The 17,614-nt window shown below is 44.9% G+C and overlaps 3 protein-coding genes across 5 annotated transcripts in view; 2 read left to right on the top strand and 1 right to left on the bottom strand.

Moving 5' to 3' along the window:
* LOC117898191 overlaps positions 1-12,107 on the bottom strand; it is a 54,294-nt gene extending 42,187 nt beyond the window's left edge. For 2 of the 3 annotated variants that reach the window (XM_034807422.1, XM_034807414.1), the window contains exons 1-4: positions 11,876-12,107; positions 5,303-5,326; positions 1,432-1,523; positions 1,248-1,359 (exon numbers count right to left, since the gene is read on the bottom strand). In XM_034807422.1, the coding sequence (XP_034663313.1) occupies positions 1,248-1,359; positions 1,432-1,523; positions 5,303-5,326; positions 11,876-11,933 (286 nt within the window). In that variant the 5' untranslated portion in view covers positions 11,934-12,107. The remainder of the gene's footprint in view (positions 1-1,247; positions 1,360-1,431; positions 1,524-5,302; positions 5,327-11,875) is intronic. The other variant, XM_034807430.1, reaches the window with a different exon arrangement.
* LOC117898213 lies at positions 7,961-10,458 on the top strand. The gene is made up of 3 exons (XM_034807442.1): positions 7,961-8,087; positions 9,284-9,455; positions 9,523-10,458. The coding sequence occupies exons 2-3, from the start codon at positions 9,314-9,316 to the stop codon at positions 10,344-10,346; spliced, it is 966 nt and encodes a 321-aa protein (XP_034663333.1). The 5' UTR covers positions 7,961-8,087; positions 9,284-9,313; the 3' UTR covers positions 10,347-10,458.
* A 3,363-nt stretch (positions 12,108-15,470) lies between the features above and the next one.
* On the top strand, positions 15,471-17,105 carry LOC117891496. The gene has a single exon (XM_034796987.1). It carries the CDS (start codon positions 15,482-15,484, stop codon positions 17,081-17,083), a length of 1,602 nt encoding a protein of 533 aa, XP_034652878.1. The 5' UTR covers positions 15,471-15,481; the 3' UTR covers positions 17,084-17,105.
* Positions 17,106-17,614: the final 509 nt, after the last annotated feature.

Genomic DNA, 17,614 nt, shown 5'->3' with positions numbered 1-17,614 from the left:
TTGTCAAGTGTAGGCCAAAAAAAAAATGAGAGAGGAAAAAGGAAAAGAAGGAAAAGGAAGCAAACTGGTTTCCAGTTCTGTAGGTGCATGGAGACTGAAGCTAAGAACTGCCGTAAAACTGAAAACTAAATCTTAAATGTAAGCTTTAATGGCCTTCCCACACTCGCACATATACATATACTTATACAGAGAGGGGAGGATAGAGCAGCGCAAGAGATAGATAGATGGGAGTTGGTTATTCTTAAGCGGTCGCGTTTGTGCCCCATTTGAAGTGCACTCAATGTTGTGGGATGACAGAGAGAGTGGGGGAGGGAGAGACACAGGACAGGCAGTGTGGAAAAGCACATGGCATTCATCTTGGAGCTGAAGCTGAAGCTGGAGCCTGAAGGTGGCGCTCCCATCGCCTCCCCTCTGGGCAGCGTCTCGTTAGGCAAGTCAATAGAGCGGACAATGTTTAGGGGATTCGGAGTGTGGCCCTGGTCGCCACCATTTTGCTCATTGCATTGTCATCGAATAGGATTCGATTTTTGGCTCTACACACACACACATTCAGGACTCACTGGAATCGTTGGTTGTATGTGGAACTTTGTAACCATAAATGAATTATGCGACATTTACTCAAAATTGCTTCCTAATGCACAACATCCGGCCCAGACAAATGTCTTTCTCTCCCTCTCCTTCTGCCTCTACTTCTCTCGCATTATGTGTGTGTTGGTGTGTGTGTGTATCCTTGTGTCTCTGTGAGTCCTTGTGCGAATTGTAATAGAATGCCCAATTCTATGTTGAGCTTCTAATAAATTTGGGCGCTCCTCTGCGGTGGTCTCCCTCATCCCATCAGCCTTCTCGCTAAGCCACAGGCGATTGTTTCGGCTCGAAGTTCGCTTTTATATTTCTAGTTTTTCACTGGAAATCGTTTAGCAACCCGCTTGGCATTTGCCACACACACACACACACACACACACACAGGGAGAGAAAAACCTGCCTGCACAGCCACAGATCCAGATCTGGGGAGACAGAGACAGACACAGAGCCTTGGTGGCTCTCGCTTGGTGCCATCTCTTTCTTGGTGGCAACACTTAGAGTGCACTTAAAGTTTTTACTTTATTTTCTGGGCTCCCTCTCTGATTTATGTTGCACTTTCAATTGTCTCTTCAGCCAGCGACCGAGCGACAGAGAGCCAGAAAGAGAGGCTTGGCTTGGCTTGGTTTGGCCTCTCTTTCATTTGGATTTTTGGACGGACGACTTACTTGTTGGCAATGGGCCGCACTTGGCCTCATCCTTGAATGTGCAGTACTTCTGTAAATCGTCGAAGTAGAGGCCGGACGGGCAGCGGTTCAAGTACGGATATCCATCCACGCACTAAATTGACGAAAAGAGACAGCGGGAGATTTACTTCAAATGAAAGACCATCGATTGGGGCTGCCCACTTACCTGGTAGAACCGACGACAGGTGGCAGGATCCGCATAGTTGCCATTGGCAATGTGTGAGGGGCACTGGAACTCCTCCTTCTCTTTATTTTGGCCTGTGGGGAAAATTGCAAATTTTTTAATTAGAAATTGCAAATTGATGGATGATGCTGGATGATTGACTCAATGATATTTCTTGTATGCATCTGTGGATTCTAAGAACGTGAAATGTCAATGAAAAAATAAATACTCTCTGCACATGAGTACATGGAACTATTTCTGTAGACTTAATACTCCATGTCAGGGGTCGGCATGTGCATCTTGTGGAGCTTACCCAAGGAAGATTAATCGTTTCAATTTGCATGTAATCCCGCAGAGCCATGGAATCCATCAACCCTTTTGCATTAACTTATTTGTGCAGTTAAGTTGCGCATTTAATTTAAATATCCGGCAAATTAATTGCATAATAGACACACCGCATAATATATATAGGCCCATATGCAAATATATGTACATATACGATATGGAGATTATTTATAGAGGGGACTGGGCATGCAGATAAATACAAATTATAATCGCGTAATGTATATTTATGATGATTTTGTGTTGCACTCATGTATCTACACGTGTATGTATGTATGACTGTGACTGTTTTTTGTTATGGTTTTGTGGAAAAGCCAAATCTAAGCTTTAAAGGCTTGGCGGCTTGACATTTACACAAAAGCCACAAAATGCAAGGGGGGTCTGAGGGGCGCATAAATAAATAAATGGCAGATAAGTTATAATTAAATGTCGATTTACATTCGATTAACTAACGGCAACAACAACAATAACAATAAACCAGAGAAAGAAAAACATTCGAGAGTATTAAGTGCAGACTCAAACAAAAAGCTAAAGTAGCAACAAGAACCAGTAATGGATGCCCGAAGTATTGGATACCCTGCATGTGGATTGCTGCCCGACCGTGGCATAATAAACAAATAAACATTTTTGCAATGTGATCTACACATGTACATAGGTAGGTATAGACATTCATCAGCAGAAACGCACTTACCCATGCGCAAAAGATGGGATGAAGTACATACACACATATTTTATCTTGAATTCTAGTGTTCTCTGTGTTCCTCTTTGCGGTAGCAGCTGAGCACAATAACAACTACATTATCAGCAAAAAAAATGCTGTTCTAGTGGTGTGTCAGTGGGTTTGAGCGAGAGAGACAGAGAGAGAGATGGCGATAAGAAGCCGATCGCTGCTACATGGCCTTATCTCTCGAGCTCAAGCCACACGCATACACAGCACAAACATACTTATATATGTATGCAAAGCTTGGCGATCGAGAAACACATTCCAGAGAGATACGAAAGTAATGTCATCTGAGCCAAAAAATTGTAATCGTGTCCCGTAAGCGAAATGTTTTATTTTCTAAAGGTTTTGTCGTTTGCCCTCACAGAAACAAGTCTCTTTAATGTATGTATTTAACTCTCTCTGCCTTTGGCATCACAAATCTGATCATAATCATAATCCCCTTTGCAAGGGTATGGCATAAATGAAACAAAATTAATGAAAATATTTCAAAAATCGAAATCCAAATCCAGCAAAAATCCCCCCGCACAGGGTGATGGAAGGATCGGGGCAGCACACAGCGCACTGTTCTGTCGCGGTCTTGGACAAGTTTCAGCCATAATGAATATAAATTGACTAACAGCATTAGATTAACACGAGCCTAAAACGCAAACAGCAAAAGTCTACAGCAAAATGTTGGCGCCCATATTCCCGTTTCCCATTTCGCCATGGAATCGATACGAACGGGTTTCCATGGGTGGTAAATGTGGAGTTTTGTTTGATTTTTGCCGGATTTTGGGATGAATTTAGCTGAACGAAACACTCGTCCATGGTGGGGCTGGCTGTCGCTGCAATTATTCATAAAGTATTCATTCCATTTTGGGCGCTAAATGTTAATCAAATGAAAACTATTATTGAACACAATTGCATTGCGTGCACACAGCATGGGCCGTTGTTCCTGCCACAATAATTATAATTATTATAATTATTTGTCAGGTTCTATGATTTTTCACTGTTGCCAGGGCATGCAAATGGCAATTAATTGATAGCCAAATCCCCCCCACATAAAAACTGCAGCTAAATGCTCTATGAAAATGTTAGGGGATTATAGGAATCAAAGAGTTTTATATGCCGAAAAAAAGCTATCGCATAAATGCAGCTTTAAACATACAATTTGCATTGAGCTGCGAATATATTCAATCGCTACGCAAACAATCTTCGTACTCAGCTGAGCTGAATTCACCTTTAAACTGGCGTACATATCTTGATGCAATGATGTATGTATGTACGTATATTCGGTGAACTTTTGGTAACCTATCCTCATCGCCATCGCCATTACCAGTGCCACTCCGCTGTGTGGCATCGAACATCGACTCACTTAACCGGAGTCAAAGTGCATTTTGGGCAGCGATGGGATTCGTTTAGCAGCCATGGAAATACGGCTGTAAAAAACTCCCAATGCTCGTATGTACCATGAAAACCCGCCCCCCTGTTTTCAATTTTGGCAATTTTCAGTGCTTCTTTTACCCCCCTTTATTTATTTATTTGTTGCACACATATTCTTCGATACGTTTTGCTTTGTTTTCAGAATGGAAATATGGTTTATTATGCACGGAGTTGCATGACTGCTACCGCTGCCTCTCTCGAATTGATTTCGGTAGAAATTTTGATACCGATCACTGCTAAGTGGATGGCTTTAAAAGTAAAAGCTTTAATGTTCATGGAACAGACAAATAAACATGGAAAATGATTGAGGCATAGCGCAAAAAAATTGCGCTAAAATATCTGAGGTGGGTGAGTATATCCACGAGTGTGTTCAGCAACCACAGTGCCGCAGAATTGCAACAAAATTCCAGTTAATTTAAATGGAATGTGTGTAAAATAAACAATAACCAGCCAACAAAAACAGCCACGGGCAAATAAAATTAAATCAAATGAAAATGTTGTACCACAAAAGAGAAAAAATCCGCGATAAATAGCAACAGCAAAGAAAGAGACGGGAAAGAGAGAGCGAGTGTGGAGAGGCAGAGAAGTGGAGAGTGATGCAAAAACATTTTCATATAATTATTATTGCTAATTAATATTTATTAACCAGACCAACCACCGTCTCCCATCTGGCCATGTCCGTGTCCCGTGTCCATGTCAATGTGCTAGCCCTGGGCCACTCCAACGCAGGGGCGATATTACCAGGAACTGTTACAAGAAGTCACAGTTAATGAGGCGACTTCCTCTAAGCGGCTTACACCAGCCCCCCATTGTCGAGCGGGGAAGATAGAGAGAGCTGTGTATTTGCAGTGTTTCAACTCTCGTGGGAGTGCCACTTTAAAGTTCAGCAAAATAATAGCGAAGCAAAATAACGGATTGAAGGGCAACCCGGCCATCGATGGAGCCCCAGCTGAGACACGACTCTGTTTAAAAGGATTTATATATGTGTTTGTGTATGTGCTCGTATAATGTATGTTTGTAAGTACGGAAGAGCTTCAAAGGCATGGAAATTGTTTGTTAAGAAGATCATATTAAAATTAGTCATACTGTGTAGGTGAGCTCTTAGTCAAACTATCTACTAATCATGCAATATTTAAGGTGGGGGAAACTAATAATATTAACACTCTCTTGGGGATTCTGTTATTTCGGTGCAGATGCAATACAACAAACAATTAATGATGAAATATTTATCGACATATATTTGTCAACGAATAAGTAAATATTTGTATATTTTCTGGCTCCAGGCCAACATCTATCTACAGTTATTCTGCAACTGCCACTGTTAGGATCAAGAGTTGCAACTGTACTACTGTTATTGTTACTGTTAGCCTCCTGTTATCGTCGTACCTGCTGCTGCTGCGGGGACGATGACTGCACGGCAATGAAAAGACGAAAAAATAATGATAATAATTAATTTATTGTACATTTATTTAAAAAGTCATAAGGCCAATTACATGGCAACTGCTTCTCTCTTTGGCTTTTGCTTCTTTTTTTTTTAATATTTATTGTATACTTTTTTGTGTTTATTTGTTCGATTCCCTTAATTAAGAAATTGCGGAAATGCGGAAAATAATAATTAAAAATAAGCCCAAAAACGGTGGGCCGTTCGTTCATTCAAAGGGATCGGAAAAGGGACCGAGCCGCTCTGAAGAAGAAATTAAAGTGTCCGCCTGCCGAAGCGTACAGCAAAATGGGGCAGAACCTGGCGAAAGGCTGGAAAAATCTTTATTTTATGCACATCGTGCAATAATTTTCCTTTTTCTTGTTTCAGTTTTTCGCCCTCTCACCACTCTCCCCCTACCGTTTTCACTCTTCTTTTTTTTTAATTGTTGATTTTTTCCCTCGGCAATGCATTGTTGTTGCAGTGGCGATTTTTCTTCTCGCATGGCTATAATTTATTTAACATTTTTGCGGCAGTTTAAAGCGAGACTCACGGCAGCGACACGAAGAAACAGAGACGGACAGACAGCGACACAGAGAGAAAGGGACAGCGAGTAAATCGACTGCCATTCGGCAGTTTGCAAATTTAATTCAATTTTTGTGAATGATTTTTGATAAATCAACAATCAGCCGAGCCACAGAAGAAGAACGGAATTAATTTGAGGATTATAATAATGAGGGGAGGCTTAAGTGCAGCAAATGCATACCAAAATGCTCCTTCAGACGGCATGAGAGAGCGACCCCGGTGCGGGTCATCCACCCCTTAATTATCAACTATTTCTTGTTTAAGTTTTACCCATGAAGAATGCGTGCTTTAACGCGATGATTGATGCCAGAAATGTTGGCTTTATAGACAGCATTTTGCAAAGAGATGAACTGAGGGAGCGTGTTCCACAATCGATCCATGGAAGAAATGAAAACAAACACATGGAAGGAGTACACAGAGCCTCTTACTGCTTTCTGTGCCTCATTAAAATATATTGTATACATTTCGGTGTCGAATGGGGTCGCAAAATGCCTTTCTCTCTGGGTGTGGTCTGCTCGGCAGCTTCTTTGTTTTAATGATTTTTATGCATTTTCTGTATCGTTTTCCTCATTTATGCGACTGCAGAGAAAGTGCGTGTCCAAAAGGGGCAAAAAAGCGTAAAGAAACACGAAAAGGGGGTAAATACAAGTGTTGTAAAGCAATTAAATGAAAAGGAATGCAATCAATTGCACCAACCTGATACTCATGACTGCATATGAATGCAAAGCTGACATCGTAGCTATAATTTTTCGTTATTCCCATGGCACTTACACGTTTTTAAGTATCTCTTTGAATGGAAATCTTTCTCCCATGTGCAGATTATCCTGTGACTAACCTTTTTGCAGAAATATCATTGATAGTCTATTGGATTTTCCCTGCCTCGAATATGAATGAGTGCGCGGTGGGGTTTTCAGCTTAAATTGCATTTCCCTTGCTGCAGCTTCTCCTTGCCTTCCGTTTCGTTCCCTCAATTTTCTTTCCTGGCCCTGCCTGCATTCCCTTTTATTCCTTTTACCTGCATTTCCTCTCGTTTCTTTTCATTTTTCTTTCACTTAAAACATTTCCCATTCAGCGGTTGTCTCTGTCTGGCCATTGTCTATCCAATTTTTCGCTCTGTCTCTGTCTCATTTTCTTTCTCCTTCGCCTGCCGTCTCTTTCTGCTTTTGTTGCAAGTTGCAAGTTGGAAGTTGCAAGTGTATTTGTTTTTGGTTAAACGGTTTTCGGCTGTTCTTTTTTGCTGTTGTTTCTGTGTTTATCCGCTGTGGCATTTTCAAGTAATTTTTCACGCATTTCTGTGGCTGCTTTGCGCCTCATTTTTCACGCCTGTCCATGTGTGTCTCTGTCTCTGTCCCTGTCTCTCCTTCACTCACTCCCTGCCCGTCTGTCTCTCTCTCTGTGTGAGAGTGTGTGTTAAGCTGCTTAAATGTTTTTGTCGCTTCCTTTAGCAACATTGCTATTTTTTAATACCCATTACCAGCAGGGTAGAGCAGGGCAGGTTGACATGCCCCAAGCACATGCCACAGGCAGGCAAAAACCCAAACAGAAAATACAACAAAACCAGATGGAAAGAAATCATAGATTACCCTCCCTTTCAATGACTCACATTGAAACCAAAGCCACACGTATGCCAAGTGCTCGACGCTCTTGAATAAAAATAAACATCGACAGACCAATAAACATGTGAAGGGCCGTCTGGCCGATCGAGCCCCTCTATGCAATATCAGCAGAATTTACACTCACATTTCACTCGCCTGACCAATTGAGAATCGTAAGAGTGAGACTCCAATTACCTCTCAATCTCCCAGTGCGAGTCAAGTGCAGTGAGAGATCTTTTCTCTTCTCTTCGCTCAGCAGGAACCAGCAGAAGCCGCGAACTGGAGGGGCTCTGAGCGTGTGAGTTTCTCTTTCCATAAATCGGAGCACACTGGCCTCTCTCTTTATACTGATATGTACAGATGCGAGAGTGAGTATTATTATGAAATAATTTGGTGGCCTTCTGTGGCTTGGAGATATGTACGCTCGAGTCAGTTGCTGCGCTACGCCGGTCTCCCGCGGTCTCTTATCGTAGTTCATGAATGAATACGCGTCGCTCAGTGCCTCAAGATTATCGCGAATGCAATATTATTAGCCTGAAGTGAAATTCCAGCGATAAAACTAGTGTGAGAGGTAATCATTAATCATCAGAGCGACTGCCCCGAGACTCGGTTCAGGAGGGGGTATTCCCACAGTCGTTTCCGTTTTTCGCTTTGTTTCGCTTTCTGTGCCTCTCTGTGAGTGTTTCTGTTGCTGCTTTTCTGCATTTACAACACTTAAATTGTAAATAATGCCGATTTGGTTAGCCCCAGAGAGAGACAGCGGGCGGTGCTGGCGGCGCAGAGAGTAACAGAGAGCGGGGCGTGGAGAGGCAAAACCTCGGCATTCACTTTTCGAGTGTGTAATGGCCAAAGCCACTTGCCTTTGTCAACAAATTTGCGTTTAAATGGCTCATGTGCCTGTGCCTGTGACTGCCTGCCTGGCAGACAAACAGACAGACAGACCCCATTGTGCCGCGCCCCACCTATCCCGCAAGTGGTGTATGCATACATACGGATCCAGCCTTCTGTTCTTTGCAATTCGGTTTTAATGTATTTTTAAATTATGTTGATTTCTTTCGCTTTGGCCTTGCGCAACGGAGAAGTAAGGAAGGATAATCGTTTCTCTTCTCTGAGCAGAAAACGGCAGGAAACAGCGAGCTGGAGCTGGAGCTGGAGAGGCTCTGAGCGTGTGCTGCCATGAATTCCTCTCCTTTCTCTTAATTGGCTTTTCCTTTTGGGGATAATGAGATTTGGCCTTGGGCTGTATCGCCGCAGGCTATGCGAAGCATTAATCAACACTGGCTTAAGCCAAACGAATGACTGATGGCAGCCACGAATTTATCTCGAAAGTGCTCATCATTTTTTTCGGATCTCTGAATTGAATGTCTACTTTCAGAGACTTTCATTTCAAAGAAAATTAGAAGAAGGAGGTTCACGTGGTTGCACATAGCAAAAAGTATCCCTTGGTTCTCTGACTGAGTCAAGAGTAGGTTTACAAGGTAAATCCAAGTCGTTTGGGTGTGGGCAAGTAGGCAGTTCCAGGGGCCCGACTTTCGATAAGTGCTGTTGGTTCATTATGATATAAAATCAAAAAATTTAACTTTTAACCGTCATCACGTTCCCACCCCATTGTCGGCCTGCTATCGATATTTGTAAGCAATAGATATATCATTTCAATACCATCGGGTGGTTTGTCAATTGTCGCCCATCTCAATAGAATAAGCAGTGTAAAAAGAACTTTCGATAAGAGTACTTCCAATAATCAAACAATTTCCCAAACCTTTGCAGCTGTACTTAAAATCTTCCTAGACCAACGCCATGACCCAAAAGTTTGTGATGTCATTTTTGAATGAATTCTGCGTGAAGACCAACTGGCCGATGCCAGAGTACGATGTGCTATCAAAGACTGATGGATTTCTGTGTCACTTAAAGCTCAAGGACGTGCATGCCATTGGCGAGGGTAATGTAACACACAAACACACACGCAGACAGCTGCTTGCAATATTTTCACTTGTTTTGTTTTGCAGGTGCATCGAAGAAGAATGCCAAACAAGCGGCAGCGCTGCACATGTGGAAGCAGATTCTACAAATTCCGGTGATCAGAGATGTACTGGAGCAAGCCGACTCATCGGCGTTGATGTCCACCAGCAGAGGCACACTGTTCGGGGAGATCAATTTGCTGAGCATCAAGCAGCGCAGGAAGCTGCACGAGCTGCTCCTCGATGTATCGAACCATATCAGAGACGAACCCGATTTTTCCATGCCAAAGTCTATTCCAAAAGCCATCCCAAAAGCCATCCCAAAAGCCATTCCAAAAGCCATCCAAAAGCAAATCCCAAAACCCATCCCTGATCCCATTCCTGAATCCATCCAAAGACCCAGCCCTGATCTAGCCCAAGGGGATTTACCAGTGATAAAGTTAAATTTAATTGAACTACCTTATCCAGATGTCGAGAAGAAGACTCCTCCCTTGGAGTCTAAAATTAAGAAAACCAACGAAATTCCTCTCAAGTCTGAGCCTCGTTATAGGTACATCAGGCCCGACAACGATTCAAATATTATGAAAATCAGGACGAACGATCATAATTATTTCAAGAAGTTTCCCACAGAGCTCAAAGTGGCTGCTTTTAAGGTCATCAACTCCAAAGACTTTCGGAGCGAGAAGGAACAAGCTGAGGCCCTGCTGGCCGCTTTAGAGCTGTCCTACACCATGGAGCAAGTGCCGAGCAAAAGTCCCAGGGATCCGATTGTTAAAGTGGAGCTTCACTGCGATTATCTTGGGGTGTTTCTCGAATTCAAGAGAAACATATACAGCCACATCATCGACTTCCTCAAGGATATGCTTGTTTAAGCGGAGCAATCCGGTCAAGCAATACAGTCAAGGAGACAGCATTTTGTATACAATGAATAAGCCAGACAGGCAGACAAATTTTAAATAAATATTAATATTAATTACTGTCAAGAGTATTAAGAGTTTAGAGCTACCTGATGGCCCCGTCTCTGATGGCAGGGTATTGAAAAGCAATTATGCAATGCTCTCGATGCTGGGTTTTCGGTTTTGGGTTTTCGGTTGAGGAGATGCAATGCCAAGCGATGCGATTCGATGGCAAAATAATATTAAAACGAAAACCAAAAGGCAAAATCAATGTCACAATCAAAAGTTGCATAAATAAAGCTCTCCCGCCGCCTCTCTCTCTGCCACTTCTCTGTCTCTTCTGTGCTGTGCTGCTTCTGTTATCCATAGATTGGCATTCCCGGCTGGCCTGTCCGCGCTGTCCGCTGTCTGTTACGGTGTCAGCAGCCATTTACAATTTACATTTTACATTTTTATTTTTTTTTCAGCGCTTTACGCTGAACGTTTACATAATTCAGGCAATAAGCGCCCGCTCGAAACAAGTTTTGTAAGCCAAACCAGGGCCAGGCGGCCCCGCTGAGGCGGCACAAAAGAAAGTGAAATCGAAAGAAGAAAATTTAACACACATATACAAAAATGTGCACATAAATATACACACATATATATTGGATATAGGCATTACGGCTATGGATTGACTACGGTGGGTAGGAGCTCGGGGGGGTTCGATCTATTGATGGAAATAAAAGAGTAGACGAATAAGCAAATAAACGAAAGCAAAAGTTGACCATGAAAATGTCTATGTGCCGACCACCGACCACCGACCACCGACCGCCGACAGATTTGCATATTCATGAAGTTCATGAGACTAGCAGATATTTCCGATATCCGTGTGTATCCGTGAGGTATGTAAATGTGTGCCGCTGCCTCTGCCTCTGCCGCTGTTGCTGTTGCTGTTGCCGCTGGCTGCTGCTGATGCTGCCGCTGGCTGAATAGTTAATTAGTATGAACAACTAGCTGCAAAAGCTGCCGCTAATCAAGTTGGAGGTCAGTCCGGCAGTTGCCAGACGCCGCTTCGATTACGTAAAAGGAAGAGTGATACGGCATGGCGCTGGAGATGAGAGTCCAGTCTCGGCCCCCCTCCATCCAACCAGTTACGAGTTGGCCAGGACAGTGCTGACCTTGCAGACAGGATGAGGGCGGTTGAGGGGTAAACCAGTTAAGCAGTCGTGAAATGCCATCATCTCCCATGTTACCTAATTCGATGTCGTACAGGAAGCAAGGCCCCCAGGCACTCCACTCCACTCTGCACATTTCTTTTGGCTTTCTTTCTCTTACACTCGAAACACGAACGAAACACACACAGTAACAAAAATTGAACACAAAACAAAAAAATAATAATGATATAGGGGTAGATACAGGTACAGATACAGATACAGATAGGTAGGTACATATACGATGGATGTAACGAATGCGGAAACGTTAACCAGATGTGGTGGAGGGGATGGCAGAAACTCCAGGACACTTACCATTCACACCAGCCACAATTAGCAGCGTTGCAGCGACTAGACAATGCTGCAGTTGCATCTTGAAGCTTCCACACACCACTCTCTGCCTGATTCGATACGTTTCGATTCGGTTCTTTCTTGGGTGATTTTTGCAACGTGGTATCGACTCAACAGCGATCTCGGTACGAGCGAAACGGGGAGAGAGAGAGCGACAGAAATAGAGAGAGAGACAGAGACGTCCGCCGCGAGCAAATGCAAACCGCCAACTGATCGAAGACTTGGGCCAACAAATTGCAAGAAGCCAACACTCGAGTGCTGGCCAGCCACTTGGCCAACTTAGAGCCCAGAGCACTCACAGTGGATGAGTGGCTCAGTGGCTTTGAGAGAAGGAAGCGGCAGAGATGCTCGCTGGGCATTCAGCGGGAAAGAGCTACAAATCTGACCATAGCTCAAAGGCATGCAAATAAATGGGTGAAGCTACAAGTTGAGTAAAAAAAGCATTTTTATAAATTTTAATTCATTTTCTAATACTTCTTTGGGGTTCGGTTAAGTCCAGAACTAACCCACAAGCATTCAATAAGCGAAAAGCTCAAGTTTCTGTTGAAATTCCAACCAAAACCTTCAGCTCTGATCGGCGTTAAGCTTGTGGGGTGCGAGAGCATTCGATGGATCGTTCGAGTTCGAGTTCGGAGCTCAGCAAACAAAACTCAATTCACTTTCATTGGAACTGGTATTGGTCTGGGGTCGGTCCGTGTCTCTACTCGTATCTGGGCAATACATTGCTTCGATCGCGCTTCAGTCTGCAGCCGGTTTGAGCCAGAGTCGTTGCTGGCTGGGCGCATGCGTGCGCATTTCAATGAGCGGCTCCCGCCATGTGGGCTCCAACCATCCCATTATGCTGGTCTGCCCAAAACCCATCCATATGCATGACTACCATCCATCGCACCATCTGCCTTGGATATCAGATTGTCCGCTGCCGACTGGAACAAGTTCTTGCCTGATTTTAGATGCCAGATGCGGACGTACTCGTATCGTTTGCGAGCTGCCGGCCTACAGTGTTTGCATATCAATCAAGTGTTAATTGAATAATACAGTTATCAACTGCAGACACAAGAGTCTTATTGCATCATCAACTAGTGTACGCTGTACGCTGGAGAACCGCTGAGAACTTTATTGGCTTCGTGTCGTGACTGAGTGAACCCCCAAATGAGGGGCGTGCGGGCAATGTCTCTGGGATCGCACACAAACAAACCAGTTGGTCTTTCGACTTGAACGTTTCGTGTCTAGAACAAAAAAAGCCATCAAATAATTAAATTTCAAATTCGATTTCCGAAGAAATATTCATTTAAACTGTTGAAATTTTGCAGTTAACAGAGTCTTAGCTGGCAACGATCAGGCTTAGAGCCATGGGTTTACAGTGGTGTTCGAGTGGCACAGCACAGAACAAAAGTCTGCTTTAGTTCCACTTAAGATGCAAAGCCTTCCACGAAGATCTCCTCTTGGAGTTTGCATATTCGATAGAAACATTCAGCAATCTCTGACAGGACAGAGCCGGTCGGACACACACCTGGCAATGGATGGATGGCATCCGCATCCGAACGATTCCAATCAGCTGATGTGACTGGCATATATCAGGGCAATCAGCAAAACTGGTCAACAACCAGTATATTCCGATACATATATTCGCAGATACTCGCTGGCTTTTATGCACAAAAAAACTTTCGATTTTTAGTTTCAAATGTCAATAGAACTTGAATTCATTTAGGGTTTCTGTTACTGTTTGCTGGAGCTGCTGTTCGCTTTTTGCACGGATTTCATTCGATTTGGTTCTGCCTTTTGTTGGTGCGTGCAGCGGCTACATACTCGTACATACATAAATACATTTAATTTCGAAACAATGGGAATTGTAAATCCATGAATTGGTGTACAGAGATAAGTCCGTCAATAAACATTGGCCATTGGTCCTGTCTGTTGCTCCCTTTGTTGCCTTTTTTTGTTTCAAAGTCGAATCAGCCGAATTGGAAACTGTACAGCAATGGGCTAAGCGTGGGCTTAGCCTCAATGCATGTGCTCTAGCTAGTACATATATTAAAGTACAAAGTGGCTCTGGAAGTGAAAGCATTTCAGAGATCTCGAGATTGGGAACGCGATGCTCTCCTCTCGAGAGAGGCAATCAAGATCTGTCTCTGGCTCTGCCTCTGCCTCTGTCCGTTTGTCGTGTGTGTGGACAAGTTTGTTGTGTTCCCCTTTCCCCCTCTTCGTTTTTTGTGCATTTGTGAATAGCAAATGAGGACTACTCATAACTCACTTTCGACCCATCGCTGGGTTCCCTTTGCCGCCTTCCTGTAGAATTATTTGCATTTCCAAAAAACTATTTCCCCTCCAAGTGGGGCACACACACACACACACACACACACACAAACACGAGAGATTTTGATTTTTACTGTTTCGTTTGTTTTTTATGAATATTCATGCAGGCAGTGCGTTACATGGTCATAAGGCTACGACTGAGAATGTGGCAAAGCAAAAAAGTCCTCCAATGTGGAATCATTGAATGAGTTTTTTGTCTTGGAAAAAAAACCAAAACTCAAGCAACATCCTGCCTGTTCTTTTACTTTCGTCACGCACTGTATGTTGTGCGTATGGGAAACGGAAAAATTGTTGGCCATTTAAACCAATAAATATGTAAATTTTTCATAAATTTAATTAAATTCACTCACAAAAGAGAGTCCCCAACCCCATGCCCGACCTCTGCCCGTTCCCATCTTTCGCCACGACTGCAGCGAAAGTTGTGGCCCTACCGCCTGCCCCACCTCCCACTTTCGCTGGCCCCACGCCCCTTTTGCAGCACTAAGAGGGAAAATGCCGGAGAAGAAGTTTTTCTCTCTATTTTGCGAAGATCCATGGCTGAGTTGTTTCTGTGAATGAGTGAGAATAAAAGTTGGAGAAATGTATGCAAATATCTATCGCGGGCGAAGGCATTGAGCGGATCCATCCCATCCAGCTGCAGGTGCCAGATGCTTGAAGAAATGAATGCCTCACTGACTGACAGACTGACGGATGGAGCGATGGCATAACAGACGGAATGGCAGCGTCTTGGGAAGTCCTGAGACTGAGGCCAAAGTTATGAAAGTTTTTGATGATAAATGGAAGAATCGTCGCTGCCTGAAGCCCCAGCCCCCACAACAATTTTATAGTTTTGTTTATAACAAAACAAATAATACAACAATAGAAAGGCAGAGAGGCAGGGCATCGTATCTGATGGAGTAATCCAAAGCGTTTTCCTGAACTCCTTTCAATTAACACTTATTCAATTTTCCAGCGCTTTTGACCCTTTGTTTCTCCAAGGAAATGTGTGTATTAATAAACAAAAAGAAGAGCCCAAGACTATCGTTTACAAGCTGCCGGATGGGTGGAGAGAGCCTCTGCACTTTCTGCTAAAATACACAAACTCAAATAATCTCTCAAAAGCTATACATTTCTTTCTACAAAAAATTATCATGGATTGTTTTACCGTTGAGAAAGTCTTCCAGCTTTTAGACACCTTTTCGCACAACAATTTCCAGACATTACACACTGAAAACACACTCAAACAATAAAATACACACACAAACACAAGGAAAAACAATGCCAAAGAGTGCCACGGTGGAGCAGGGACAGTCCCCTGAGAAGCGGCGACCTGGACCAAGGCTAAGGATCCCCTCATCGCTGAGCCAGGGCAGCTGCCATCGGAATCGTGGGAGTCGCACCAGACGTACCTTGGCTTCGGCCCTGGATCGCCTGGTGCAGATGGAGAAGAAGTTGCTGCTGCAGACCGAGCGGCATGACCAGCTGCTGAGCAGCCTACAGGAGAGCGGTGGCCCGAGTGCGGCCAATGCCAGCGTGGACACGCTGATTCAGGCCTCGGAGCAGGAGGAGCAGACGAGCCATGGCCGCGGCCAGGGCTGGCAGACGTTCATGGACTCGGTGAGGTGTCGCCTGAGCGTCAATCAGGTGGTGCGTCAGGTGCGCAGCGATGCCACCCTCACGCTGGACTTTGTGGTGCTGCTGGTGGCCGCGGCACTGATCTCGTGCTTGGGTCTGGTGGGCAACAGCTACCTGCTGCTGTCCAGCAGCATGCTCATCTCGCCGCTGATGGGGCCGATCATTGCCGGCACCTTTGGGCTGGTGATCGCAGACCGGGGACTTTGGTGGCTGGGCTTCAAGAATGAACTGATCGGCATCGCCCTCTCGGCGGGCATTGGCTTCATCTTTGGCATTCTGGTGTTCCGCGTGGGGCCCTTCTTCGCCATCGCCTCGGGCCTCACCGAGGAGATCGTCTCGCGCTGCACCATCCATGCCCTGATCATTGGCGTCGTGACGGCGCTCGCCTCAGGCGCTGCGGGCGCCATCGCCGTTCTGGGCGGCAACACGGGCTCCCTGGCGGGCGTCGCCATCTCAGCCTCCTTGCTGCCGCCGGCGGTGAACGCGGGCCTGCTGTGGGCCCTGGCCTTTGGCACTCGCGTCCTGGATCGCGACCACGAGCTCATCCAGAGCCTGAGCAAGCACCACGAGTACTCGAACGATCTGGAGACCGAGCTGCTGATCTGTGCTCTGGTCAGCATGGCCCTGGCCCTCGTCAATGTCATCTGCATCTGGGTGACGGGCGTCATCGTGCTGCTCATTAAGGAGGTGACGCCGGCTATGCAGCGGAACCAGAAGTTCTGGCGCCACGACATCCGCACCGCCCGCAAGGCCGCCCATCAGGAGCCGGATCTCCAGGATGCCATCAATCGGTGGGAGGAGCGGAGCCAGAGCCCGATGCAGTTCGATTTAGAGGCGCCGCATTACCAGCACACCTGGTCCCCCGGCATGGACCGAGTGCACCTCAGGGAGCATCAGCAGAGCAATTATCACACGGTCCACGGCTTCCACGAGCTCTGCTTTACCCTGCAAAAGCTCAAACAGGATCAGGTGACGGCTGTTCTTGGCACGGGGCAGAGGGGCAGCTCCACGGGGCCGAGTGTAATGGAACTCTTCGAAAGTATTAGGCAGGAGAAGGCACAGAAATCAGTCGCGCCAAAGGCAACACGCTCAGAGACAGCTCTGACCAGGACGGCGACAGTTGGGGAGCGGCCGAGTACTAGCCATGGGCTAACCTCGACCACGGCCTCACCTCCAGATCGTGCGCTGCGACTGCTGCCCCTCGGCAAAGCCTCCACTCTAGAGAAGGACGACACGGAAGCCTAGCTCGGGGTTCGCTCTAGAGTTATTGTACAGAATAGAAGCGGAAATGAGTATATAAAATGAGAGGATAACTAATCCTTAGTAGCTACTTTAGTCTGTCGTGTGTTTGCTTCTGTGAAAGGTCTTCCACTACGAAATTATCACTGATCCCTTCCACTTTTAGGAGACAAGTTCTGTACACCCATTGCCAACATACAGACAAAGCGAATACCGTCTGACTCCATGCCCCATACGTATGAATGTGTTTGGCGCTAATGTAATGGAAAATGTAATGTGGAAAAACTGCAGGAGGCATCGCATGTGAATTGTGTTTGCACATTCTTATCGCCAACTAATTTCGCAAATCAACTGCACTGATTTCTGTTTACCTAATTGAAACTGAAAGATCAACAAACACACAAAAAATATATAAAAATAAAAACAGAGAAATTGGAAAGAGGAGGCCACAATTTGGCAGAGATTGCGACTTGGAGATACTCCTCGTTGGCAGAGATTTTCAGTGCAATGAATTTTGGTTCTTGGTGTTTGATTTTG

The sequence above is a fragment of the Drosophila subobscura genome, chromosome A (genome assembly GCF_008121235.1).
Source record: "Drosophila subobscura isolate 14011-0131.10 chromosome A, UCBerk_Dsub_1.0, whole genome shotgun sequence".
Classification (NCBI taxonomy): Eukaryota; Metazoa; Arthropoda; class Insecta; order Diptera; family Drosophilidae; genus Drosophila; species Drosophila subobscura.
The sequence above is the reverse complement of the archived record's forward strand: the minus strand, read 5'-3'. Positions and strand labels throughout refer to the sequence as shown.